The following is a 17,317-nucleotide window of genomic DNA, read 5'->3' on the forward strand; positions in this document are numbered from 1 at the left end:
TGCTATGCACCTTATTTTTCTTATCCAGGGCTTCAATATCTCTTGAAAATCAAGGTTCCCCATACCTGTTATCTTTACCTTTTATTCTGACAGGCACATACAAGCTTTGTACTCTCAAAATTTCACTTTTGAAGGTCTCCCACTTACCAAGTAACACTTTTGCAGAAAACAGCCTATCTCGATCCAGATCCTTTCTGATCCCATCAAATTGAACTTCCTCCAATTCAGAATTTCAACCTACGGACCAGTCCAATCTTTGTGCATATATTGGTAGTTTTATCAATATTCATTTCACAGTTAACTATCCTGTTTTGTGTCAGTTTTTGGCATTTCAAGATTTGGACCCAGCGAAAGATGAAGGAGCTGTGAAATCTATCCAATGTGTCTGTGACTTGAAGGAAAGCTTGCTGGTAGTGGTGTACCCTTGTGCCTGCTGCCTTATCATTCATACAGTGCAGGTCATGGATTGTAAGGGATATTGTTGATGTAGCTTTGAATAACTGCAGCACACTTAGTTGACGATATATATTGCAGACACATTGCATCACCGATAGCTAGTGAATAGTGCCTACTGTCCTGGATGGAGCTATTGTTAGAACCGTATTCGTTGGAGCAAGTTAAGATTTTTCTATCGCACTCTTGACTCGTATTTTATAGATGGATAAGGAATAGATCCTTACTATTGGATACCTAGTCTCTTGATCTGAAATAGTACCCTTAGTACGCTGATGACACTTAAAGATAGCCATTAGAACATTCTCTTCCTGGAGCGGGTTAATAATGGGCAGTTGTGTGCCGCAAATTGACTTTCTGTTCTTTGGCCCAAGCCTGAGTGCGTTAGGTTTTGTGTCATTCTGGCGTGCACCTTGAATGGATTTAAGCAATTTGCAATCATCAAATGAAATTCAATTTTTGACCTTCTGATGGAAGGAAGATTATTGATAAATCAGCTGAATACTGCCCTTTAGAGCTTCTACGGTCATGTCTTGAGCTGAGTTGATTGACTAATGACAGGCAGGTAATTATTTTTTGAACATGATTGACCAGCTATCTCTTGGGAGGCTTATTAGAGGGAGAAAAAACAGACGTGTTAGCAAAAAGAATTGGAGCAGCTTGGAAGGAAAGTTGGCTGACAGACTGGAAACAGTGAACTAGGATTAATGAGCATACTCAGACTGCAGAATGTTTGGAGGGCTGGAGCCCAGAGGGTTGGTGCTGGTGCATTTTTAATCATCTGTGTGTAGATTATTTAGATACATGTGGCATAACATTTGAAATGAGAGTAAATGCTGAAGAAGACTACAAGATTTTGGGATGATACAGGTTATCAGAAAGGCCAAAGAGATAACAGAAGGAATTTAATTCAAAGTGTGTATATCTTTGGAGGAAAACAAGCAATATGTCATACGTAGATTTTTAGAAGTTAAGTGACATATAAAAGTTCAGACGAATCCCACTCAACCCCGTACAGCTGCCTTGATCGATCAGGAAACTATCAACTTCCGCCTTAAATATACCTGCGGACGGCCTCCACTGCAGTTTGTGGCAGAGTATTTTGCAGATTTTCGCCCCTTAGTTTTGAAGCTGTGCCCTCTAGTTCTGGATACCCTCACCATTGGAAATATCCTCTCCATACCCACCTTATCTAGTCCTTTCAACATTTGGTAGGTTTCAATGAGATTTCCCCCCACCCCCGCTATTTCTTTTCAATTCCAGTGAGTACAGGCCCAAAACTGCTGAAAGCTCCCCATATGTTAACCCCTTCATTCCTGGAATCATCCTTGTGAACGTCCCCTGGACTGTCTCCAACAACAATACCTCCTTTCTGAGACATGGGGCCCAAGCTGTTGCGACCTGACTAGTGTTTTATAAAGCGTGAACATTATCCTTGTTTTTATATTCTATTCCCATTGAAATAAATGCCAGCATTGCATTTGCCTCCTTTACCACAGACTCAATCTGTAAATTAACTGCCTGGGAATCTTGCACAAGGACTCCTGAGTTCCTTTGCACGTCTGATGTTTGAATTTTCTCCCCATTTAGATAATAGTCTGCACTGTTGTTCCTTTTGCCGAAATGCATTATCATACATTTCCCAACACTGTATTCCATCTGCCACTTTTTCGCTCATTCTTCCAAATTGTCTAAGTTCTGCTGCAGTTGCATTGCTGCCTCAGCACTACCTGCTTCTCCACTTAATTCCGTATCATCAGCCACAAAGCTATCAATTGCAAATCACACATTTGTAAGTGATTAGGAATATATGAAGTTTGACATATGTAAATTAGATACACAGCATTATGTTGTTGTTGTTCGTCCATCGTAGTCGAAGATGACCATGGCTTCAAAGTCAAATGGGAGATTGGTGGCTGGGGGTCCGGAGGTGACTGATGAGGCCAATCCGGGCCCTGAAGGCTCGCCCACATGTGGGACACAAGTGGGTGGGTGCTGTCGCGGCAGTGGATGCTGCTTGGGCCTTGCGCTCAGCATGCTTTCGTTGCGCCTCGATGATGCGCCTGACTTCAGCTGCACGGGCTCCTGTGGTGATCTTGCTGCGCCAAGCTGGACGGTCGAGGGCAAGCATCTCCCACGTGTTGATGTCGACACCCAGGCCTTTGAGGCAGTCTTTATAACGTTCCTTCTGCCCCCCCGACTGAGCACTTGCCCTGACACAGTTCTCCGTACAGCAGCTGCTTAGGCAATCGGCTGTCTGGCATTCTGACCACATGTCCAGCCCACCTGGCTTGGGCTTTCAGCTGGAGCGTCTAAACGCTGCAGAGCCCAGCTCGTTCCAGGATTTCCATGTCGGGGACTTTGTCCTGCCACCTGATGTGGAGGAGTCTGCGGAGACAGCTCTGGTGAAAGTGGTTGAGCTGTTTGGCGTGTCTGCTGTAGACAGTCCAGGTCTCGCTGTGGTAAGGACCACTGCACAGTAGACCTTCAGCTTGGTGGTAAGGCTGAGTCCTCTCTGCTCCCAGACATTCTTGCGGAGTCTCCCAAAGGCAGCGCTGGCTTTGGCAATCCTGTTATTGACCTCAGCGTCTATATTCACTGCGCGAGAGAGTATGCTGCCCAGGTAGGTGAAGTTGTCGACTGCCTGGAGGTTCTGGCCCTTCACCGTGATGCGCGGCTCCTGGTATGGCTTTCCTGGGGCAGGCTGGTACATAACTTCGGTCTTTTTGGTGCTGATAGTGAGTCCGAAGTTGTCGCAGGCTTGTGAGAAGCAGTCCATTTCACGCTGCATCTCCTGCTCTGTGCTGGCGTTGAGTGCGCAGTCATCAAGCAAACAAGAAGTCTCTGATGAACATTATACACAATATGAGTAAATAAAGTTTTGAAGTATGCAAGAAGATTAATATCATTTTAAATATCCCTTAAATTACCAAGTTTGATCAAACACTACTGATAATCAGGAATAAACTTTAACACAATATTCACACAAAATATTACTCAGATAGTATTCTCCTTTATGAACTGAAACACACTTACAGATGATGATTTTGATGGCACAAACGAAAGAAATACAGCACAGGATTGTGTACATGTGCTTCAGTCTGACTGGGAAGATCTTCACTGAAACCAAAATTGTCTGCGTTTCTGATGTGGTCCAATTGCATTTTCAAATAAAAGTCATCAGGGCTATTAGTTAACAAAATCAAAACCTGAATAAATATACAGAGTGGAAAAATGCTTTTAAGGGAATAATTTATTGGAACTATTTCATTATGAACACAAACACTACAAAGTAATTGATAACATTTTCAACATCAAATGGATTTTCTTTGATTGGAATGTTTTACCATGGCCTTTTATGGGAAGGTTCAATAAAGATACTTTATAGTATCAATTTTTAAAAGAAATAGTGTTTTGCTCTTGGTGATGCTAGTGTTAATGGATTTAGAGTTGGTCCTCTTTGTGCTCTTCTGTCTTGGTGTTTGCACACCTCAAAATTTTGCTACTGTAAACAACAAATTTCATGATATGTCAGTGATAATTTTGATTCTGAACGCTCTTGCCCTTCATGTCGATATGATTTATAATACTTGGTTAGATATAATTTGTGAGAAAAAAAAGATAGGCATACGAATCCACTTTTGTTATTAGATATTCAGTTATGTCCAATTTTAATTTTTTTCTTCTACTAGACATTCATGATAACAGAATAACAACTGCTCCATCTGTGTGACTAGTTTTGCTTTAACAAATTCTACTTTACCTTTAAATCATTCTGGGTGCTTGATACTGGATCCTCAAGATGAAGCCCCAGCTTACCCTTTTCCATCTGAGGTTTTGCAACTGATAGGCTCCACTTCAATGAAGATCTCTTGAAATGTGTCAGTTTGGTTTGGCAAGATTTGAAATTAGAGTTCGTAGCTACTTTGCCTTTATGCTACCTTTTCCCCCCGTTAAAATAAACAACTACCATTGAGGTGGTTTCAAGGCATGCTACTTGCAAAAACATGCTGACCTAAATTTGTAATCTAGAAATAATATTCTTTTGGCTTCTACGCTTAGTGTGTTTGGAGATTGATCTGGATAATGTTTATACCCTCATATATGCTTCCTCATGATAATTTTCATATAAATAAATGCATCTTGGTCAAGTAATTTTGGACTTGGTTATGGGAACAATGTGATGGGGTAAGTATTTTGTACAGTTATTCCCATGGATGTTGATTACTTAGTTAAATTCGTCAAGGCTTCTATGTGCAACTATCCCCTCTCGCATCCCCCTTCCCCCAAAAAAAGATAATTAGCAACTTCTAGATTTAATTCAATTGTTGAAATGTTTTGCATATGAATTCTTCTTTGTGTTTTTATTAACTCTAATGATTTTGGAGTTCAATGCCAGTGCCATCTGTAAGGAGTTTGTACGTTCTCCCTTGTCCTGTGCAAGTTTCTGCCGAGTGCTCTGGTTTCCTCCCATAGTCCAAAGACAAACCAGTTAGTAGGTTGATTGGTCATTGTAAATTGTCTTGTGATTAGTCTGGGGTTAAATAGGTGGGTAGGTGGGCTGCTGGGCTGGAATAAAATACATCATGCAGACACTAGTAAGTAAAACTTCAAAACTGCAAGGATAATTTGAGGTATCAAGGGGAGAATGCTGGAGCCGCAGTGTGGCTGATACTGGAGGTAATATGTCACTAAAAAATTTCATTCAGGTTTCTGTGTACTTGTGGCTTTTATTCAGCCATTCCAATACTTTTTGATTGTCTGTGAATATGTAAATATGATTTATTTAATAAACCTGAAGTATCTGTGATTTTTTCCTTTTGGTGACATAATATACCCTTTCATCTCTGAATAAATCTTGTGGACAAAATGCATTTGAATGGAAAATCGCAACTGATAATTTTTGATGAAAAAAAATGAGTATTAAGAAATAAGGAGACATTTTCAGGTTAATTTCTGTATTTTTCCAAGGAGAAAGTAGAGAAGTGCCATATTATGGTTGAATGAAGCCTGAGGTCCCACACCACCAGGTTCAGGAACAGTTACTCCCATCAGGCTCCTGAACTAATGTGGATAACAGATCAAATCAAATCATGTTTCATTATCATTCAGATTATTCATGGATATAATCAAACTAGACAGTGTTCCTCTGGAGCCAAGGTGCATAACATACATTCAAAATAGTGAGAGAGAGAAAAACATGCACGCATTGTTATACAAGAAAACACATGTATAGTCCAAGTCCCCGAGCGACATTCAAATTGATTGTACAGCTCACAGCAATCCAACCTATCGTTCTTCCAGCTGAACACTGGAGGGCAGCACTGACAGGAGAGGCCAGCTCAAAACCAAGTACAGACTTGACGCTACACCTCCTCCAGCATCGTCTCATCTAGACTGTTGCAGCAGGCAAGCCCACTTGAGGTCTAGTCTTAGTACATCTGAAGCCATGCGGTTGCCTTGTCGCCTGTCTCACCACCAAACAAGGGAAACAGGCCGGCTGCATCTCATATCATCAATGTCCAGAAGACCACTGGACATAGGAACAGAATTAGGCCATTCAACTCATTGTGTCTGCTCTGCCATTCCATCGTGGCTGGTCCGAGAGCTCACTCGACCCCATACACCTGCCTTCTTGTCATATCCTTTGAAGCCCTGATCAATCAGGAAACTATCAACTTACACTTTAAATATACCCATGGACTTAGCCTCCACTGCAGTCTGTGGCAGAGCATTCCACAGATTTACTTCTCTTTGGCTAAAAAAAGTTCCTCCTTACCTCTGTTCTAAAGGGTCACCCCTCACTTTTGAGGCTGTGCCCACTAGTTCTGAATACCTCCACCACAGGAAACAACTTCTCCACATCCACCCTATCTAGTTCTTTCAACGTTCATTAGGTTTCAATGAGATCCTCCCCCCAACGTTCTTCTAAATTCCATTAAATACAGGCCCAGAGCAGTCAAACGCTCCTCATATGTTAACCCCTTCATTTCTGGAATCATCCTCATGAACTTCCTCTGAACTCTCTCCAATGACAACACATCCTTTCTGAGATATGGGGCCCCAGACCTGTTGACAATACTGTATGTGCGGGCTAACTAGTGCCTTATAAAGACTCCCCTTGAAATAAATGCCAACGTTGCATTTGCCTTCTTTACCCACAGATTCAATGTGTAAATTAACCTTCTGCGAGTCTTGCACGTGGACTCCCAAGTCCCTCTGCACCTCTGATGTTGGAACCTTCTCCCCATTTATATAGCAATCTGAACTATTGTTACTTTCACCAAAATTCACTATCATACATTTCCCAGCACTGTATTCCATCTGCCACATTTTTGCCCATTCTTCCAAGTTAAGTCCTGCCGCAATTGCATTGCTTCCTGGACACTACCTACCCCTCCACCTATCTTTATATCATCTGTCAATTTTGCCACAAAGCCTGATTCCATTATCTAAATCAGTGAAAAACAATGCGAAAAGTAGCGGTCCCAATACTGACCACTGAGGAACACAGCTGGTCATTGGCAGCCAAGCAGAAGAAGCCCCTTTTATTCCCACTCACTGCCTCCTACCTGTCAGCCATTCCACTATCCAAGCCAGTATCTTTCCTGTAACACCACAGGATTTTATCTTGTTGAGCAGCCTTGTGAGTGGCACCTTATCAAATGCCTTCTGAAAATCCAAGTAAATGATATCCACTGCCTGTCCTTCGTCCAGACTCCTTGTTACTTCCTCAAGTAACTCTGACAAGTTTCCCTTTACAGAAACCATGCTGACTTTGACTTTTTTTTAGTCTCCAAGTACCTCGAAACCTCATCCTTAATAATAGACTCCAACACTTTCCCAACCACTGAACTTAGACTAACTGGCCTATAATTCCTTTTCTTTTGTCTTCCTCCCTTCTTAAATAGTGGAGTGACATTTGCAATCTTTCAGTCTTCCGCGACCATGCCAGAATCAAGTGATTCATGAAAGATCATGACCAATGCATCCGTTATCTCGTCAGCAACCTCTCTCAGGACTCTGGATATAGTCCATTTGGTCCAGGTGACCTATCCACCTTAAGACCTTTGAGTTTGCCTAGCACTTTTTCCCTTGTAATAGCAATGGCACTCACTGCTGCTCCCTGACACTCACGAACCTCTGGCACACTGCTGTTGTCTTCCACAGTGAAGACAGATGCAAAAAACCCATTAAGTTCATCCGCCATTTCTTTGTCCCCAATTACTCCCTCACCAACATCATTTTCTAGTGGTCCACTATCAACTCCCACCTCTTTTTTACTCCTTATATAACTGAAAATACTTTTAGTATCCTGCTTTATATTATTGGCTAGTCTGTCCTTGTATTTCATCTTTTCCCTTCTTATATCTTTTTAGTTGCCTTTTGTTGGATTTTAAAAGCTTCCCAATCATCCAACATCCCACTCACTTTTGTTACCTTATATGCTTTTGTGAAGACCTTAACTTCCTTTGTCATCCACGGTTGCCTACCCCTGCCATTTGAGAACTTCTTCCTCTGTGGGACATATCTATCCTATGCCTTATGAACTATTCCCAGAAACTTTAGCCATCACTACTCTGCCATCATCCCTACCAGTATCATAGAACATAGAAATCTACAACACAATGCAGGCCTTTCAGCCCTAAATGCTGTGCCAACTTTGTAACCTACTCTCGAACCTGCCTAGAATTTCCCTACCACATAGCCCTCTATTTTTCTAAGCTTGATGTAACTATTAAAGAGTCTTTTAAAAGACCCTATTGTATCTGCTTCCACTGCCGCCACTGGCGGTGCATTCCACGCACCCACCACTGTATGAAAAACTTACCCCTGACATCTCCTCTGTACCTACTTCCAAGCACCTGACAACTATGCTCCTTCTTGTTAGCCATTTCAGCCCTGGGAAAGTACTTCTGGCTATCAACACTATCAATGCCTCCTATCATCTTATATACCTCTCAGGTCACCTCTCATCCTCTGTCACTCCAAGGAGAAATGGCGAAGTTCACTCAATCTACTCTCATAAGACGTGCTCTCCAATCCAGGCAATATCCTTGTAAATCTCCTCTGCGCTCTTTGTATAGTATTCACATCTTTCCTGTGGTGAGGTGACCAGAACTACTCCAAGTGGGGTCTCACTAAGGTGTAATATAGCTGTTAACATTACCTCATGGCTCTTGAACTCAGTCCCGTGGTTGATGAAGGCCAATACACCATATGCCTTCTTAGCAACGCTGTCAACCTGCACAGCAGCTTTGAGTGTATTATGGACACAGATCCCAAGATCTTGATCCTCCACACTGCCAAGAGTCTTAGCATTAATGCTATATTTTGTCTTCAAATTTAACCTACTAAAATGAACCATTTCATGCTTATCTGGATTGAAGTCCATCTGCCACTTCTCAGCCCAGCTCTGCATCCTATCGACGTCCCACTGTAACCTCTGACAACTCTCCAGACAATACATAGCACTCCCAACTTTCATGTCATTAGCACCCTTCTACTTCTTCATCCAAACAACAGGAATTCTGCAGGTGCTGGAAATTCAAGCAACACACATAAAAGTTGCTGGTGAACGCAGCAGGTCAGGCAGCATCTCTAGGAAGAGGTGCAGACTCTTCCTTCAGTTAGTCCTGACGAAGGGTCTCGGCCTGAAACGTCGACTGCACCTCTTCCTAGAGATAAGAGGATCTCCAGCAACTTTTATGTGTGTTACTTCTTCATCCAGGTCATTTATAAAAATCACAAAGAGGAGTCCCAGGACATGTCCCTGCGGAACACCTCTGGTCACCAATCTCCATGCAGAATACGAACCATCTACAGCCACCCTTTGCCTTCTGTGGGCAAGCTAATTCTGGATCCACAAAGCAAGGTCTCCTTGGATCCCATGCCTCTGTACTTTCTGAATGGGCCTTGCATGTGGATCTGTATCAAATGCCTTACTGAAATCCATATAAATTGCATCCTCAATGTGTTTTGTTACATCCTCAAAGAATTCAATCAGGCTCGACCTGCCCTTGACAAAGCCATGCTGACTATCCCTATTCAGATTGTATCTCTCCAGATGCTCATAAATCCTGCCTCTCAGGATCTTCTCCAACAACTTGCCCACCACTGAAGTCAGACACACTGGTCTTTAATTTCCTGTGTTATCTCTACTCCCCGTCTTGAACAAGGGAACAACATTTGCAGCCCTCCGATCCTCTGTACTTCTCTCGTCCCTATTGATGATGCAAAGATAATCACCAGAGGCTCAGTAATCTCCTCCCTCGCTTCCCACAGTAGCCTGGGTTATATCTCGTCCAGTCCCGGCAACTTATCTAACTTAATGCTTTTCAAAAGCTCCAGCTTTTTCTTAATATCTATATGTTCAAGCATTTCTGTCTGCTGTAAGTCATCCCCAGAATTGCTAAGGTCCATTTCCCTGGTGAATACTGAAGCAAAGTGTTCAATAATTACCTCCGCTTACCAAAGAACCACAACCACTGCCTATGCCTTCCTGCATGTCCTTTTGATACAAAGTATATCCTTTGACGTATAGCTCCTAATTATGGCCTTCTTTCAGCCATGACTCAGTGATGCCCACAACATCATAGCAACCAGTCTCTAATTGCGCCATGAGCTCATCCACCTTTTTCCGAACGCTACTCACATTTAAATACAGTACCTTCAGTCCTGCGTTCTTCATCTTTTTGAATTTTGCCTCTGCAGTGCAATTTAACTCTTTATTCTGTTTGCATTTGTATCCAATCATTGGCTTGTCCTTTGTTACATTCATGTTACACCCATCATCTATTTGTGAACCATTGGCTCATCCTCAGCTCTATCATACTGGTTCCCATCCCCCTGCCATTTTCATTCAAATCACTCCCAATAGCTCTCGTAAACCTGCCCACAAGAATATTGGTCCCTCTTCGATTCAACTGCAACCTGCCCCTTTTGTACAGACCCCACTTGCCCCAGAAGAGGTCCCAATTATCCTCAACTCTGTATCCCTGCCCCCCTGCTCCAATTCTTCAACCATGCATTTATCTGTCACCTCATTCTATTCCTATCTGCACTGTGGCGTGGCACAGGCAGTAATCACAAGGTTACTACCTTTGAGGCCCTGCTCCTCAGCTTCCTTCCAAAGTCCCTGTATTCTTTTTTTCAGGATTTCCTTCCTTTTTCTATCTATGTCATTGGTACCAATATGTACCACGACTTCTAGCTGCTCACCCTCCCTTTTCAGGAGATTGTGGTCACATCCAGAAACATCTGAGACCCTGGCACCTGGGAGGCAAACTACCATCCAACAAGGTGTTGCGCTTATTGCAAGAGAAACGTCCAAGACAATCACGTTTACACTGCAGAATGTTTTCGCGCACCAACTCCGATGTCTTCAAGTAGCAGGCAGCAACACAGTCAGCACCCAGGTCATCTCGTCTGAATCCTCTCCAACTCCTCTGGGAGTTCCAAAAAATGAACAGAATACTGATGTGGTAGACCTGCTGTACCCCTTGTTCATGGAGTCCAGTGTAGTCTTTGAAAAGAAAGGGGCACCTTTGGTTGGCTCCCGACAGGCAGCTGCATTCGAGTGCACCACCATCTTCACTCAGCTCACCCTAAACTGATTCCATAGTATATGAACTCACTGTCAAGGACTCTACACCTCATGTTCTTGGTATTCTTAATAAGTAAACAAAATGTGCAAATACGAAATCAAATAATAAATACACTCATTTATTCAAATCAATTTATTTATTATTTGTTTTTGTATTGGCACTATTGTCTTTTGTACATTGGTTGCTTGTCAGTCTTTGTATATAGTTTTTCATTGATTCTATTGTTCTACTGTGAACGCCTGCAAGAAAATGAGTTTCTGGCTGTAGTATACAATGACATATGTACTTTGATGATAAGTTTACCTCGAACTTTGAATTTTTACAGAAGCTTTCATAATAGTAGGTCATTTGTCTTTTTATCATTGTGCTCTTTCTTTCTAAAACAGCTATTATAGAGAACTTAGCTGAATTTCGCCCTGAAATGTGCACTGAAGCAGCTCAGCAAGGTCTTCTGCAGTGGATGCTGAAGCGAATAAAGGTAGGGCTTGGCACCATTAAATTTCTTTGTACTTTCACTGTGTCTTCTAAAATAAATTATTCCTCTGAGTGTGGCATGGCTAACATTGTTGCTTGTCCCACCTTATTCATGAGACCAGTTGACGTGCTGGTTTATCTAAAAGCAGTTGTCTTGTGGGAAAGAGGTTTTGCCTCTGAAGATGTATTAACATTGCACAATTCCATCAATTTGTCTTGCTTTCTTTTTTGCATTTAGAGAATAAACAGTTCGTGCAGAACCTATTTACCGGAAGGCAATTCTAAATACTGTACAGATAATAAAGAATAACAAAGTTTCACATTCAAATTACAAAATTAATATTTAAATTGATAACTAATTTGACAGAACTTCCTGAATACATGTTTTTGTTGCGTGTGGGTTGTCTTTCAGGATCAAAATTGTTTGAGCTCTGTTGAACATACTACAGAGGGAGTCAGACTTGATTTAATATAATTCGCCTTTTTGATCAGAAATGTGATGGAGTCATACAGCACTGTAATGGGCCCACCGGCCAACTGGTCCTTGCAGATCAAGAAGCCTGCATTTGTCCCATATCCTTCTAAAGTCTACAGCTTTTCATCCACGTACTTGACCAAATGTGCTTTAAAAGTTCTTATTGTACCTGCCTCATCCACTTTCTGTGGCAGTTCATTCCATATACACACCATCCTCAGTGTATATTATGAAATTTCCTGTTAAATCTTTCCCATCTCACCTTAAACGTATGCCCTGATTCCTGATTTCCCCAACCCTGTGAAAAAGACTTGAGTGCCTTCACCCTGTCTGAGTCCCTCATGATTTTATATACCTCTATAAGATCATCTCTCAGTCTCCTTCACTCCAAGGAAATAATACTTGCTTGTCTAATCCCCACGAGTCCCTCTATTCCTGGCAAATCTGTGTAAATATTTTCTGCTCTCTTTCTATTTTATTAATGTCCTTCCTTTAGCAGGGTGACCAGGACGGAATACAATACCCCAAGTGCAGCCTCAACAGCATCTTGTACAACTGCAACATAATCTCCCAACTTCTGAACTTAATGCCCTGGCTGATGAATGCCATTATGCCAAAAGCCTCTTTCACTACGCTGTCTGCTTGGAAACTATACATCTGATGAATCTGTTCTACATTACTCCTCAAGGCCCCACAATTCACTGTGAATGTTCCGTCTTGATTTGACTTTCCAAAATGCGCTTTGAGTTAAGCTCCATTTTACATTCCTTGGCTCCCTTACCCAGCTGCTAAAGGTCCCACTGTAATTCTCCACAACGTTCTTCACTTACGTCTACTTTAGTGTCATCTGCAAACTTGCTAGCCATGCCCTTACATTTTCATCCAAATCTTGGATATATAGAAATTGATCTGTACTAGTTGTGAAGTATGCAAGGAGCTAATGACTAATGTCAGGTCTGTATGTTACGAATCTTATAGGTCCTCCATTTCCTCCATTTCCTTTTCTTTCTTTCTTTTTAAATCTTTTTATTGAATAAGTATACAAAAAGGTAAGCCATATAGGCACTAATACACTGTTAGAATATAATAAAATTACAGGAGATATTAATACAAAAAAAATGATAGAAACAATATAATTTAAACATAACATACTAAGGTAACATAATAGTATACTAATTTTTATATATATATATCAATAGAGAAAAAGAAAAAAAAAACCCCAAAAAAAACCACCGTGCAACTAACTCAAAGCAAAGCAATGGGCTCACTTGGAACCAAGCAGAGTTAAAAAAACTTAAAATCACATCCTCAATCCCGACCTCCATTAAAAACAGTAAAAAAAAACAAGAAGGATATATAAATATGGAGCAAAAAAAATAAGAGAAAAAAAAATTACATTAAATGAAAATATTGAATAAAAGATCTCCAGGTCTGTTCAAATTTAAGTGCGGAATCATAAAGATTGCTTCTAATTTTCTCCAAATTCAAGCATAATATCATCTGAGAAAACCAAAAAAAGGTAGTTGGAGCATTTAGCTCTTTCCAATGTTGTAAGATACATCTTTTCGCCATTAAAGTAAGAAATGCAATCATTCTACGGGCTGAAGGAGAAAGATTACTGGAAATTTTAGGTAGTCCAAAGATAGCAGTAATAGGGTGAGGAGAGATATCTATATTCAATACCTTAGAGATAATATTAAAAATGTCTCTCCAAAAAGTTTCCAGAGTAGGACAAGACCAAAACATATGAGTTAAAGAGGCTATCTGCCCCGGACATCTATCACAAAAAGGATTAATATGAGAATAAAAGCGAGCTAATTTATCTTTAGACATATGTGCTCTATGAACAACTTTAAATTGAATTAGGGAATGTTTAGCACAGATAGAGGAAGTATTGACTAATTGTAAAATCTGCCCCCAGTCATCCACGGAAATGATAGACCCCAATTCCTGTTCCCAATCTACCCTAATCTTATCAAATGGAACTTTCCTAAGTTTCATAATAATATTATAAATCATAGCCGATGCACCTTTCTGACATGGATTAAGATTAATTATAGTATCTAAAATGTATGTAGGAGGAAGCATAGGAAAAGAAGAAAGTATAGTACTTAGGAAATTTCTAACTTGTAGATATCTAAAAAAAATGTATTCTTGATAAATTATATTTATTAGATAATTGTTCAAAAGACATAAGGGAACCATCTAAAAATAAATCCCAAAACCGTGAAATACCCTTAGTCTTCCAAATTTGAAAAGCACGATCCATAAAAGAGGGAGGAAAAAATATATTACCTAAAATAGGAATCGCTAGCCCAAATTGGTTAAGATCAAATAATTTTCTGAATTGAAACCAAATACGTAAGGTATTTTTAACTATCGGGTTAGATACCTGTTTGAGGCGTTTCAAATCAAAAGGAAGAGAGGAACCTAAAATAGAGCCAAGTGTATAGCCCTGAACAGATTGTAATTCCAATGCTACCCATTTAGGAATAGATAGTATATCCTGGTCAAGTAACCAAAATTTCATATGTCGAATATTAATTGCCTAATAATAGAATCTAAAGTTAGGTAATGCTAAACCTCCATCTCTCTTAGCTTTCTGTAAATGTATTTTACCCAGCCTCGGGTTTTTATTTTGCCAAATAAATGAAGAAATTTTTGAGTCAACTTTATCAAAAAAAGATTTTGGGACAAAGATTGGTAATGCCTGAAATATATATAGAAATTTTGGCAAAAAAAATTCTTAACTGCATTAATACGACCAATCAAAGTTAAATATAAAGGAAACCATTTAGATGAAAGTTGAATAATATGGTCAATTAAGGGTAAAAAGTTAATCTTAAATAAATCGTTGTATTTACAAGTAATTTTAATCCCAAGATATGAAAAATAATTATTAATCAATTTAAATGGAAAGTTATGATATAAGGGAACTTGTTTATTAATCGGGAAAAGTTCACTCTTACTAAGATTTAATTTATAACCTGAAAAAAGACTAAACTGTACTAATAACTCTAAAACAGCAGGGATGGATTTTTGAGGATTAGAAATATATAAAAGTAAGTCATCAGCATAGAGTGATATTTTATGGGACTTTAAGCCCTGAGTTATCCCAGTAATATTTGGAGGTTCTCGAATGGCAATTGCAAGAGGTTCTAATGCAATATCAAATAATAAAGGACTAAGAGGACAACCTTGTCGAGTACCTCGAAAAAGAGGGAAAAAAGGTGAGCTTAGAGAGTTAGTACAGACCGAGGCCACAGGAGAATGATATAACAGTTTGATCCAGGATATAAATTTCGAGCTAAAATTAAACAATTCAAGCACCTTAAATAAGTAAGGCCATTCTACTCTATCAAAAGCTTTCTCAGCATCTAAAGAGATAACACATTCAGGAACATTTTGTGAGGGGGTATAAACAATATTTAACAGTGTGCGAATGTTATAAAAAGAGTAACAACCTTTAATAAAACCCGTTTGGTCTTCCGAAATAATAAAAGGAAGTACTTTTTCTAATTTGTTTGCTAATAACTTAGAAAACACTTTAGAATCAACATTTAATAAAGATATTGGTCTATAAGATGCACATTGAGCAGGATCTTTATCCTTCTTTAATATTAGAGAAATTGACGCTCTATTGAAAGATTCGGGAAGTTTACCAAGTTTTAATGAAGCCTCAAAAACCCTACAGAGCCAAAGGATTAATGAAGGTGCAAAACATTTATAAAATTCTACGGTAAACCCATCAGGGCCAGGAGCTTTCCCCAAATTCATAGAGGAAATAACATTCTTAATCTCATCAGTGGTAATGGGAGTATCTAGCCTAGAAGACATATCCTGTGAAATCTCAGGGAAATCTAGGTTATCTAAAAAATCATTCATATATTTAGAGTCTCGAGGAGACTCTGATTGATATAAGGAAAAATAAAAATCACAGAAGGTTTGATTAATCCCCGCATGATCAAGTATCAGTCGGTCATTTTGGTTATAAATCTGATTAATTTGAGATTTAGCATAACTAGACTTCAATTGATTAGCCAGCAGTTTGCCAATTTTGTCACTGTGTACATAAAATTCACTTCTTGTTTTCTTTAATTGGTTTACAATCGAGGACGAAAGTAATAAACTGTGTTCCATTTGAAGTTCAGTCCTTTGTTTATATAACTCCTCAGAGGGAGCTGTAACATATTTCTTATCAATTTCCTTAATCTTGTCCACAATTACCAACTCCTCCTGCTTCAGCTTCTTCCTCAAAGCAGCAGAATACGAGATAATCTGACCACGAATATAAGCTTTAAAAGTATCCCAAAGAATGTTCACAGAAATATCCTCTGTATAGTTGATTGTAAAAAAAAAGATCAATCTGTTCATTCATAAAGTTAACAAAGTCCGAGTCCTTAAGCAACAGTGAATTAAAACGCCATTGTCTATTATTTTGTGTATTGGCCTGAATTTTAATAGAAAGCTTAAGTGGAGCATGATCTGAAATGGTTATACAGTCATAATCACATTTAATCACTGAAGAAATAAGACAAGAGTCAATAAAGAAATAATCAATTCTTGAATAGGAATGGTGAACATGTGAAAAAAAAGAAAGATCTTTTTCCTGAGGATGCAAAAAACGCCAAATGTCCGTCGACCCAGAATCAGAGAGGAATGAATTAATCAAAGTTGCAGATTTATTAGGTAAGGTCCGTAGAGGAGCCGAACGGTCCAAAGCTGGAGATAAACAGTTATTAAGATCTCCGCCCCAGATCAATAAAAACTCATTCAAATTCGGGAACTGATTAAATAATGATTTATAAAATTCCGGACAGTCCATATTAGGAGCATAAACATTAACCAAAACTACCTTTTTATTAAATAGTAGACCACTAACCAGTAGAAATCTACCATCCGGATCAGAAATAATGTCATGTTGAATAAAAGTAACTGAGGAGTCTATAAAAATAGAGACGCCTCGAATCTTAGCGTTGGAGTTCGAATGAAACTGTTGTTCCTTCCAGAATTTAAAAAAACGTAGTCTGTCCCCCCTCCGCACATGGGTCTCTTGTAAAAATAAAATTTGTGCTTTAAGTCTCCGGAACACTTTAAAAACTTTTTTCCTTTTAATAGGATGATTAAGACCATTAGTATTCCAGGAGACAAAATTAATAATAGACTCCATAAACCCTAAAGTCAACCCGCAACAAGGAGGATTGACAATAGGCTCGACCCATGAACCCGGAAAGGGAACAGAACAAATAAGAGATACCGGGAAGGAGAACGCAACCAATACTTCAATAGTGTACATAGCCCAAGAAGA

At 39.6% G+C, this 17,317-nt stretch overlaps 1 protein-coding gene across 1 annotated transcript in view; it reads left to right on the plus strand.

Moving 5' to 3' along the window:
* Positions 1-17,317, plus strand: part of ctnnbl1 (catenin, beta like 1) — a 255,909-nt gene that overhangs the window by 100,993 nt on the left and 137,599 nt on the right. Inside the window, exon 7 of the mRNA XM_072280851.1 lies at positions 11,447-11,538. Within this exon, the coding sequence (XP_072136952.1) occupies positions 11,447-11,538 (92 nt within the window). The remainder of the gene's footprint in view (positions 1-11,446; positions 11,539-17,317) is intronic.

The sequence above is a fragment of the Mobula birostris genome, chromosome 2, assembly GCF_030028105.1.
Source record: "Mobula birostris isolate sMobBir1 chromosome 2, sMobBir1.hap1, whole genome shotgun sequence".
Lineage (NCBI taxonomy): Eukaryota > Metazoa > Chordata > Chondrichthyes > Myliobatiformes > Myliobatidae > Mobula > Mobula birostris.